Raw genomic sequence first — 10356 nt, forward strand, 5'->3', positions numbered from 1 at the left:
AAGAGAGAGGTCTGATCCACTACTGTGCGGAGAGTATAGAGGGGTGTAGTCCACAACAACGGTCAGGAGGGAGCTGACCAGGGCCTGGTTTGGAGTGGTGACAGTGTCATGTCACCGCATGGGCCAGACGATGCCCATGGAGTCAGGGGTATGGTAAGGAGTCCAGAAAAGACGAAGAGCGCCAGATAAGGCTTATCACGGTCCCAGCGGAGCAGGAGCAGAAGAGAACCAGCGGAATCCGGAGGCAGGGAGGTGGGAGGCGGGCACTGGCCTTGGCCGGCCTATAGGCTCCGGGAGACGGGGAGGCGGGCCCGCGGTGCATGGCTGGGCAAGGAGCTGATAGAAAGCGGTGGGCGGGGGGGTGAGGGGGGCAGCTGTGGNCTCCGTCCGGCCCCGCCCCCTCCAGTCCCTCCACTCCCCGATACCCAGGAAGGCCCTGGTGGGGGTGAGAGCTTGCTTTCGCTTTCCCTTCCCCGTGCGCACTCCGCTTCTCGTGCGGCGCTAGACCCCCCGCCCCGGCCATGGCCACGCTCAGGGTCCAGCCTGAAGCCCAAGCCAAGGTGAGCGGTGCGGGATTGAGGAAAGGCCCATTAGGGAGGCGTGGCTCCGAAAGGCTGCAGGCGTCCATGACCCACCCCCCTAGCCCCCGTCGCTAGTCCTTTCGGTCGAGGTTGAATGGAGCCCACGCGAGCCTCCGTGCCAGGAGCACCTGTGCCGGAGGGAGACAGACGTGGTCCACCTGCCGGGAGAAGCTAGGCGGCCGAGGTTCAGCGGGGTGCGGTGAAGCGGAGAGCTGGCGTGGAGGGGAAGTCCGCTGGCGTGGGGCCGGGGCCACACACAGACAGGGTGCCGGAGCTGCCCTGCCACCTCATCTTTCCCACGGGAGAGCCCTAGGCCCACTCCACAGAGCACGCCGTCCCAGCGCCAGTAGTAGAGGCTCTTACACCCCTCCTTGTACAGCCCAGGAGACCAAGGGATCTGTTCTCACTTGCACCACTTGCCCTTCACCGCCAGGAATGTTCTCATCCCCCACATCCAGCCCCAAGGGGATCCACTTCACCCTCCCCAACCCCACCCGCTTCCCCAGGTCAGGCCCTACACAACCCTAAGGGAACGGTCCTCAAATGAACCGGCTGTTAAGCCAGGTTTGTGAAGGGCTGCCTGTGTCCCACAGGTGGATGTGTTCCGTGAAGACCTGTGTACCAAGGTAAGTAACCTGCCCCATGAGCACCCCAACCCTAGCGAACTCCCACCGCTCAGCCCTGCCTTACTGGGCAGTGTGAACGCTGCTTCACTGCCTCAAGAACATTTGATTCTGATCCCCATCTTCCCCCACCCCCACTTCAAACAGACAGAAAACCTGCTGGGGAGCTACTTCCCCAAGAAGATTTCTGAGTTGGATGCATTTTTAAAGGTACTGGGGGCAGCAGGAAGCTGGATAGTAAAGATCAAGGGGAGAGTCTGGGGGGCCATGAGAGTGAGGTGAGAAGGATGCCCTTGCCTCCAGCCCTCCTCCCACCTTGCACCAGGAGCCAGCTCTCAATGAAGCCAACCTGAGCAATCTGAAGGCCCCATTGGACATCCCAGTGCCTGATCCAGTCAAGGAGAAAGAGAAAGAGGAGCGAAAGAAGCAGCAGGAGGCAAGCCAGGAAGAGCTGGGAGGAGGGACCCAACCATGGGGAAAATCAGCCTTAGGCCTGACTCCCAAGAGCCCCTATCTCCCTGCAGAAGGAAGACAAAGATGGAAAGAAGAAAGAGGAAGATGAAGACAAAGGTACCACTATGAAGGAACTTGAGGCTCACATTCCAGGAGCTCCTCCTGTAGGAGTTCCTCTTCCCTGCTCCTCACACAGTCCCAGCCTGGTGACTGACCCATTGCCCACTGCCTAGGTCCTCCCTGTGGGCCAGTGAACTGCAATGAGAAGATTGTGGTCCTTCTTCAGCGGCTAAAGCCTGAGATCAAGGATGTCATTGAGCAGCTCAACCTGGTGAGCCCTCCCACTCCTGCCCCCAGACTTCAGATCTAACTCTTTGTCTTCCTTGGTCCCTGCCAGGTAGCACTTGGCACCTCTCAGGTCTTAGCAGGAGAGGGCACAGTAAGTGAAGCCAGAATTGTAGGGCTTGGGGCTCAGGACAGACTTGGCACACCTTCCCCCGCCATGGGCAGGGAAGCAAAGGACAAGAACCTGGGAATTAGGTTGGGAGCTCATGTGGCTTTGATGCCATTCCCTCCTTCCAGGTCACCACCTGGTTGCAGCTGCAGATACCTCGAATTGAAGATGGGAACAATTTTGGAGTGGCTGTGCAGGTGAGAGCACTGCCCCACTCCTCTGCCCTCCTTACTGCTTCAGTCCGTGCTGCTTTTCAGTTTCCCCCTTGCATTCTTTCCCCAGGAGAAAGTGTTTGAGCTGATGACTGCCCTTCACACCAAGCTGGAAGGCTTCCACACACAAATCTCCAAGTGAGTCACTGCCCACTTGCACCTGCATGCATACTCTGCCTTTTCCTTGGATAGAAACCTAGGCTCCCTCTCTTCCTTCTGCTCCATACACTTCTATTTCCTACAGGTATTTCTCTGAGCGGGGCGATGCTGTGACCAAAGCAGCCAAGCAGCCCCATGTGGTAGGTGAGGCCCAAGTCAGGGTGCATGGTGGGGGAAGGAGATATCTGAAGTCAGACCTGACCCAAGTCTCCCACAGGGTGATTATCGACAGCTGGTGCATGAGCTGGATGAGGCAGAGTACCGGGACATCCGGTTGATGGTCATGGAGATCCGCAATGCTTATGTGAGGAAGCAATGGCAGGGGTGGGCAGAGGCAGCTTTCCCAGGCCACCTACTCCCTAACCCTGCAGGCTGGGGGTGAAGGGTGACAGAGCTTAGCCTCTCCATAAGACTAGAAATGGGGCACAGGAGCCACTGGGGGCCTGTGGCTACCCCCATTCCTCTCTGGCCCTGTAGGCTGTGTTATATGACATCATCCTGAAGAACTTCGAGAAGCTCAAGAAGCCCAGGGGAGAAACAAAAGGAATGATCTATTGAGAGCCTCTTCTCATCCTGTAATGGGTCCAGCAGAGACCTTCCTATCTTTTACACAGGACTCCAGACTTTTCCGCCACCTTTAGCCTGTTGAGGTTTCTCCCTCCCCTGCCTCCCAGGCCCAATAAATAGTCATACCATTGCCCTTCAGCCCAAGTGTCTTTATTGGATCCTGACCCTCTCCCTTCCACCTCCCAGCCCTGGTTCAGGTATTTCCATTGGTGGGACCAACCCATTGGGTGATTTGGGTGTTAAGCTGTTGGTTGGTCCAGTCCTGCCGGATGTCATCAAGGTGGCAGTCAAAGTCCACAAGGTGCTGGTGGGCCCGGCCCTCCAATAGTGCTCCCACCATCTGCCGTGACTCTTCCCAGTCCCTCCACATCACTCTGAAATGATAACCCCCATGGAGGTCAAACTCAGCAGGCAGTGCCACCAGATACGTGGCAGAGGTTAGGGTCTAGAGAAGGACCCTTGGGGCAAGATCAAGGACAAAGGAGGCCCAGGAGCTGTGGGTTTCCAAGAGGTGGTGGGACTGGGGCACTCACAAGTTCTTGTCCTTGGGGACCCAGCGGAGACCGTGGTTTTCCAGGACGATGACTGGGGGCACATGAGGCTGAGACACCAGTTTCTGATTATCCAACTGTGTGGACAAGGAATTTGTCCTTGAGGGCTTCAAGGACGCCACTTCCTATTTTCTCATCAAGTCTCCACCCTGAAACCCAAGCCTCACCATAATAAGTACTGCATCAGGGAAGAATTCTGCAATCCGCCCAGCGATTTTCAAGGCCAAGGGCCCAGGGCTGTGTAGAGGGAAGGAAGATCAGAGGAGTGAAGAGCTGACTAGATACAGACCCTGTCCATCTGAGCTGGGCCTCCGGGGTCTTCTAAATGGGGGCAGTATGGTGGCCTTTCCCTGTAACTGGCCAGAGGGGTCAGGCCTGCCTGAAGCTTCATACACAACTGCTTAACGCTTGGGTTCCGTGGGAAATGGTTGCTCAGACTGTTGGTCAAGGTGGAAATCAAAGGTGGTCTTTTGGTAGGGTAATTTGGCCTAACCACCGAGATTTAAACAGTATACTATATATATGCTGACCCAGAAAATCCACTTAAAAGAACCTACTGTAATAATTGGACAGTGTCTGTATTAACCAAAAATTGGAAACAACCTCAGTGTTTAAGGCATTAAATAAATCATGGTATATCCATCCATACTCCTAACATACAGCTGCCAGGCTAAGGTAAATCTTGGTGTAGAGATGGAAAAATGGCATATATTTACTAAGTGAGGAGAGAAAAGCAAATTACAAAACTATAATTTGATCCAGATATTAGATTCATATGTAAGTATATAACTTTATATATAAGGAAATTTCCTTTTTTTTTTTTTGAAGTTGTGGGTTGGGCTTCCTCTGTGTTCTGGCAGCACTTGGGGGGGACAGCACCTCAGTTAAAGCTAGGTGTCCACTTGTTGTTGATACACAGCCATCCCCCCACACCCGCACCACAGCTCCTCCAGGGATTGCCTTCATATTTATTTATATGCCTTCGCTCTGGTACCCAGCCTAATGCCTGATGTATATAGTCCCTGCTCCTAAGCATCTGATGAAGGAAAGTTGGGAGGAATGACCAAGAAGGGTTCTCTTGATCCCTCATCTCATAACCCTCAGCCTTCTGCCTCTGGCTACTCCACTCACCTCTGATCGTCCAGAGCTGCATTGGCATGGTAGTACCCAGCCACTACCAGACCGGCCTGCGCGCCCCACACATCCACCTGCCGTGGGAAAGGGGCCATCAGAAACTCAATTGTGCCGCCCGCCCTGTAGGTGGGCACTGCTGCCCAGAGGCCGGGGATGGGGTTGGGCTAGGAGTGTTAGGGGGGGTTCGCGGTGGTCAGTGGGAGTCCAGCGACGGCACCTGGTTGAGGGCGACCTCCAGCATGACGGACAGGGCTAGGTGGCTGTGGAACAGGGGCACACAGTCGGTGAGACACAGGCATTCTTCCGACCGCGGCGCGGGCGCCAGCAAGAGCCCGTTGACGGCGGCGTGCGGGTACCGGGCGGCGTGCAGACACATCTTCACGTAGGCCCGAGCCGAGATCTCCACCTCCCCCATGGCGAGCGGGGTCCCAGCTCTCGTCCGCGAAGCTCCCTCCAGCGCCCCAGAGCCTTCCTTGGCCCTTCCCTCTGCCTCCTCACTTAGATTCGGCAGTGACGCTGACTCGGCTCGAAGGCAGCCAGATGGCTCTGGGGTACCGGGGTCCCGACGCCCGGGCCCCACCTGATTTGGGGCGCAGGCGGTCGGAATTGCACGTTACAACGCCGAGCTCCGCCTCCGCCCGCCCCCTTCGGGTGGCCGCTGATCCCGGCCTGCCTGGGGGCTCGCAGCCGGCTGCAGTGAGCAGCCCCAGCTTCTGGAGTCCCGCCCACGTGGTGCCCTTTGATAGGCTTAGAGGTTCTCATTTTGCCCAATCATCGGCTGCATCCACACTTTGCCCCACCTTTGTCTCCCGCGCACTGGAAAGAACCCACACCTGAAAGCTGAAGAGACCTGCCCGCTGGCTCATTGGCAAGGCTACTCGACTTCGGCCCAGAATTGCAGGATGGGTGGGCCTAATACCTGTGCATCTTCCCCCGCAGAACCCAGCAAAACCAGAGGGGGTGGAGCGCGCGCCCGGTGTCCGGTATCCCCGAGCGTTGGATCTCCGAACGTGGGCAAGAAGCCGACTACCTTACTTCTACTATGGAATGAGTGAATTTGTCCTCTAGACCAGCTCCTTCACCAAAGAGCTGTGTTCTTTGCCACCACAGGATATATGGCCCTTGGTTTCCTTAATGTATTCTCTGCAGAAATAAAGACAGCAATTGGCTGAAGGTAAGGGGAAAGAGGACAAAAAGGAATTTACAGACCCATCCTTCTTTTAATGAATGTCCTGCGGTAAAATTCCTTTCAACATAATGCCTTAGGAGCGTTTTTCCTCCCTGTCAACTCTTGAGGAGTCCCACTGTTCACCCATAATTCTTTCAGTGAAACCTCACTCCCTCTTCAGGGTTGCTCTGAGCTGATGACAGGTGTTCCTTCCCTCATTCTCTGATCTCAGCCATGGCGCTTTCTACTTGTCTGTTCAAAGCCTGATTATTCCTATAAGGGGGGTCTTTTCAAAAGCCACTTCTTCCAGGAAGCACTCCTGAGTCCCCCAGATGGAAATAATCTGTATGGCTGTCATGACATGTCACAGTTTCCACTCTGTTCTTTAGGATGACTTCTTAAGACCAGAATGGGCTTCCCATTCATCTTTGCCATCATGGCATCCCCTCTCTTTCCCACCACCACATTCACATTCAGTGGCTGGACATAGGTAGCACTCAATAAATGCTTTTTGAATGAATGACACGCACCAGAGGTAATCCACACAAAGCATAGATCATTTATTTCCCTTCTGGCCCTGGGCTCAGTACATAGATGGCTTCTCTTCACCCTTTGGGTTGATAATTTTCTCTAGGTTGCTGCTGATGATATGATAAAGCTCAGCCTGGAAGGGCAGAAGGGTAGCAGTCAGGTTCTTGGCCTTTCCCTTATCCCCCTCAACAATCTCCCCTAGGGGCTTATTCCCCACTCACGTAGAAGGCCCTTAGGTCCAGCACCATGGCCCTGAGCTCCCCATAGGCTGCCTCATCTCGCTCATGTACCAAGGCCCGGTAGTCCATCTGGGATGTGGGAGGCAAAGCTGAGTCAGCCCCATGGGAGATTGGTACATTAATCTGGTTTCGTCATATAGGGAATAGGTAACTTGAGGATGAGCCCCTTCTCAGCACCAAAAAACGGAATCCCACAGGCTCAAGCAGAGAAAGGGGTCAAGGTTTTGAAGCCAAATCAGTTTTTCTAGCCAATGCTCTTGGCTTAATATTCTCTACATTGGGAAGATCATAAAATAGACAAGGAAGACCTTGATCCCCTCTTCCTTGCCCCACCCCCAGTCAACCTCAGCTAAAAGACTGGTGGACTATCCACTCACTACATGAGTCTCCTTAGAGGCCTTGGCCACAGCATCCCCACGTTCTGAGAAGTACCTGCCAAAAAGCAAGGGGATAACCATAGGAATGGGTAATAAGAGAGGGAGAGATACTCCCTCAGACCCTCCTCAAAGCCCCCCATCATCCTGAGGAGACTGCCAAACTTTGGCAATTCCAAAGAAATGTTCCTTTAGCCCCCCATTCTGGCCCTCCAGTTGCCCTTACTTGGAAATGGTTGTTTGGAAGGCTTCCACTTTAGTCTTGACTGCATTCACCCTCTCCAGCACCTTCTCCTATGGTGACAAAAGAGATGAGAGGCAAGAAAAACACTTCATTTCCTCTGTCCCTCACTCACCCTCTTCCTCCTCCTAGTTCATGTCTAGCTCCTATCCCTCACTCCCCAAGTCTCTCCCTGCTCTCAGTGTCCTCACACACACTTTTCTTACCTGGATTGCCACTCCAAAGTCATTTCCATCTTCAATCTTGGGGATCAGGTGCTGAATCCATGTGATCACCTATATTAATGGTCATGTAGGAATCATTCAACAAACTTAACTGGGTTCTTCCTTTTACTACTACTTCCTAATAACAGCCATATTTAATTGAACACTTACTATATGCCAGCCATTGTGCTATATATATTTCATTTAATCTTCACAGCAGTCTTGGGATGCCTGGATGGTTCACTTGGTTAAGTATCTGACTATGCCTCAGGTCATGATCTCACGGTTCATAAGTTCAGGCCCTTTATTGGGCTCTCTGCTGTCACCTTAGAGCCTGATTCAGATCCTCTCTCCCCTTCTCTCTCTGCCCCCGCATTGTCTCTATATCTCAAAAACAAATAAACATCAGAAAATCTTCAGGGGTGCCTGGGTGGCTCAGTCAGTTGAGTGTCTGGCTTCGGCTCAGGTCATGATCTCATGGTTCATGGGTTCAAGCCCCACATCAGACTCTGTGCTGACAGCTTGGAGCCTGTTTGGGATTCTCTGTCTCCTTCTCTCTGCCCCTCTCCCACTCATGCTGTGTCTCTCTCATTCTCTCCCCAAAATAAACAAACATTTAAAAAAAATTTTTTTAAATCTTCACAGCAGTCTTTCAAAATACATACTCTTATTGTGCCCACTTAACAGATGAGAAGACTGAGTTCCAAAATGTCCCAAGGAACTTAAGGTCACCAGCTAGGTGAGTGATAGAGTCAGGTTTTGAACCCAAGCAGTCTCCCTTGAGGACCCAAGCTCTTAAACCAACTCACTATGGCATAGCACCTACATGGTGTACTTGGTACCGTGGTGGGTTCTGACACTACGGAGGTGGATACAGCACAGTCTCTGATTATGGGGATACCACCGTGATATCAGAGGTCTAGCAGAATGAGAACACAAGATATATAACCTCGAGGCACTGAGGAAGTTTCCTATTTCAGCAATTGGTCCCTGGTTGGAGGACTTGTATCTCTGAAGGAGACTAGGGTCTAGCCTGGCTTGTCTTCCCTTTCTCCTTCCCCCAGTTGCCAAGCTTACCAGGATGCATTTTTCTTTGAGAGTCCACACTTCTGGCTTAACCAGGGCAAGTAGGGCGAGAACCTTCTCATTTCCAGGGAGAAAGCCACACTTAGGGACTGTGAAAAAGAAGGCATTCAGGCCCCTTCTCATCCAGCAGTCAATGCGCCATTTCCTCTTCCCTTGCCACCTCTTTCTCTCTTACCTTCTTTCTTCTCCTGCTTATCTGTTTCCATCTAAGGTAAAAAGGGGGACAGCAGCTTTAGAAACATCTTGGAGGTTGGAGGGTTATCTTCCCCACCTGCTTTATAGTATGACCCCTGCACCCTGAGTGCCTCACCTCATCATCCTTGGGTGGGGGGTCTGGGATGGGGATGTCCAGTGGGGCCCGGAGAGAGGTCAAGTCAGCCACGTTGAGGGAGTCCTCCTGCACAGAGCTCACCGTCAGCAACTGCCCAGCCTATTCCCCTCATTCCGAGTCACAATCTTCCCTCCACACAGCCCACCCACCCTGCTGTCTAGGCTCAGGCCTCACACCATCCTAACATTTCCATTTCTCCACTCATAACTGTTCTCTGCATGCTGAGCCCAGGTGTTTGCTAGAGGGAGTGGGTGGAGAGGAGAGAGGCCTTGGGATGGGGTCGGAGGGGCCCACACTACTTACTTGCAAGAGTTGATTCAGGTATATGATTTTTTGTGGCAAGAATCTGTAGAGGAATTCCTCTGCCTGTGGGTTACATTGCAAGGGTGAAGAATCTCAGAAGATGCTCAAGACATGTCTGAGAAGTAGGACTGGAAGGGCCCTTGTAAATCATTGACTCCAATAATTACAAATAAGGAAACTGAAGCCATGAGAAGTGAAGGGACTTGCCCAAGCTGTGAAGTGGCAGAACCAAGGTTAGGACTTTGGGGCCAGAGCTTTCCCCCTCCACACCTAAAGAGAGGAGAGGAAGTGGCAGAAGTGGAGAGAATACTAAGAGGGGTCAAATTAAAGGGAGATATGAATAATTAGCCGTAGGTGAAGGTTTGAAAAGGGAAGTCGGGCCCAGGGTGGGCCTGGGGGTCAGTCTGAGAGGTTGCGGCCCTCAAGTACTGGTCTAAGATTTCATGTCAAACCGCTTGAATCTAGAAGACTTACCTCCTGAAAAAGATTTTGCCTGAAGACATCCACCTGCACAGAGAGCAGTACCCGGATGTTGGTTAAGGGTCTCAGTTGTCAAGAATAAGATCCCACCCACAAAGGGATGCCCTCCAACTTGGCTCAGGCCTTTCCTACCACAGGCCAGATTTCCCTGGAAGCTCAGGCTCAGTGCAGAGACTGGTCCGAGGGCAGGAATCTGGGAATCCCCCGGCAGAAGTGAAAGCACTAAGAGGTTGGGGGAGTTCTCTGGCACGGCCTTGGTCCCGTGGAGCACCCAGCCTGGCCTCCAGCCAAGAGGGCTCCCCGACACTTTCCTGGCTTCCGATCCCCCATTACCTGTTTGCGGGCTTCCCCGCTCAGGCGCACCCCACAAGGCTTGGCCATGCTGCTCCAGTTGCAATATCTCTGGTCTCCCGGCTCTCGGCTTGGTCTTTCGCTTTCACTCCGTACGTCCAGGCCCGCCCCCCTCAGCCCCGCCTCCTTCCTTCTTTTCCCCCTCCGATTGGCAGTCCACAAACTGTAGGGAGCCCCTCAGTCATTCTCAGCCTGCTGTGACTAGTAGAGGCGGTGCGGGCTCTGTCACCAGCCCAGGGGCTGTCCGAGGGAGGGGTTAGGATAAAAGTGGGACCGCGGAGACCGAACCGGGGCTGTCCCTCGGAGAAGGGGAGG

General features: G+C 53.5%; 3 protein-coding genes across 3 annotated transcripts; 1 reads left to right on the forward strand and 2 right to left on the reverse strand.

Moving 5' to 3' along the window:
• Positions 1-400: 400 nt before the first annotated feature.
• Positions 401-3187, forward strand: PSME1 (proteasome activator subunit 1). Its single transcript, XM_077770437.1, has 11 exons — positions 401-560; positions 1175-1207; positions 1352-1414; positions 1530-1640; positions 1729-1774; positions 1891-1988; positions 2240-2308; positions 2394-2461; positions 2568-2622; positions 2700-2786; positions 2960-3187. Exons 1-11 carry the CDS (start codon positions 522-524, stop codon positions 3038-3040), a joined length of 750 nt encoding a protein of 249 aa, XP_077626563.1. The 5' UTR covers positions 401-521; the 3' UTR covers positions 3041-3187.
• Positions 3178-5443, reverse strand: EMC9 (ER membrane protein complex subunit 9). Its single transcript, XM_077770438.1, has 5 exons — positions 4952-5443; positions 4732-4808; positions 3768-3837; positions 3583-3677; positions 3178-3423 (listed from the first exon to the last, which is right to left on the reverse strand). The coding sequence occupies exons 1-5, from the start codon at positions 5147-5149 to the stop codon at positions 3243-3245; spliced, it is 621 nt and encodes a 206-aa protein (XP_077626564.1). The 5' UTR covers positions 5150-5443; the 3' UTR covers positions 3178-3242.
• Positions 5444-6441: 998 nt separating this feature from the next.
• Positions 6442-10144, reverse strand: PSME2 (proteasome activator subunit 2). Its single transcript, XM_077770439.1, has 11 exons — positions 10024-10144; positions 9685-9717; positions 9211-9273; positions 8887-8973; positions 8752-8782; positions 8568-8665; positions 7494-7562; positions 7273-7340; positions 7050-7104; positions 6655-6741; positions 6442-6566 (listed from the first exon to the last, which is right to left on the reverse strand). Exons 1-11 carry the CDS (start codon positions 10069-10071, stop codon positions 6486-6488), a joined length of 720 nt encoding a protein of 239 aa, XP_077626565.1. The 5' UTR covers positions 10072-10144; the 3' UTR covers positions 6442-6485.
• Positions 10145-10356: the final 212 nt, after the last annotated feature.

Source organism: Crocuta crocuta, unplaced genomic scaffold (genome assembly GCF_008692635.1).
Source record: "Crocuta crocuta isolate KB4526 unplaced genomic scaffold, BGI_CrCroc_1.0 scaffold175, whole genome shotgun sequence".
Taxonomy (NCBI): Eukaryota; Metazoa; Chordata; class Mammalia; order Carnivora; family Hyaenidae; genus Crocuta; species Crocuta crocuta.

Bases quoted from the DNA above. Each gene is read 5' to 3' on its own strand.
- PSME2 (XM_077770439.1), bottom strand. From the start codon at position 10,071: ATGGCCAAGCCTTGTGGGGTGCGCCTGAGCGGGGAAGCCCGCAAACAG. The intron at 7,105-7,272 runs GTAAGGGCAACT...GCTTTTTGGCAG, and splicing joins TTCCAAACAACCATTTCCAA to GTACTTCTCAGAACGTGGGG. The intron at 6,742-7,049 runs GTGAGTGGATAG...CCCACATCCCAG, and splicing joins CCTCTAAGGAGACTCATGTA to ATGGACTACCGGGCCTTGGT.
- PSME1 (XM_077770437.1), top strand. From the start codon at position 522: ATGGCCACGCTCAGGGTCCAGCCTGAAGCCCAAGCCAAG. The intron at 2,462-2,567 runs GTGAGTCACTGC...TATTTCCTACAG, and splicing joins TTCCACACACAAATCTCCAA to GTATTTCTCTGAGCGGGGCG. The intron at 2,623-2,699 runs GTAGGTGAGGCC...AGTCTCCCACAG, and splicing joins CAGCCAAGCAGCCCCATGTG to GGTGATTATCGACAGCTGGT.
- EMC9 (XM_077770438.1), bottom strand. From the start codon at position 5,149: ATGGGGGAGGTGGAGATCTCGGCTCGGGCCTACGTGAAGATGTGTCTG. The intron at 4,809-4,951 runs GTGCCGTCGCTG...TTCCCACGGCAG, and splicing joins TGGAGGTCGCCCTCAACCAG to GTGGATGTGTGGGGCGCGCA. The intron at 3,424-3,582 runs GTGAGTGCCCCA...TTATCATTTCAG, and splicing joins GTCCCCAAGGACAAGAACTT to AGTGATGTGGAGGGACTGGG.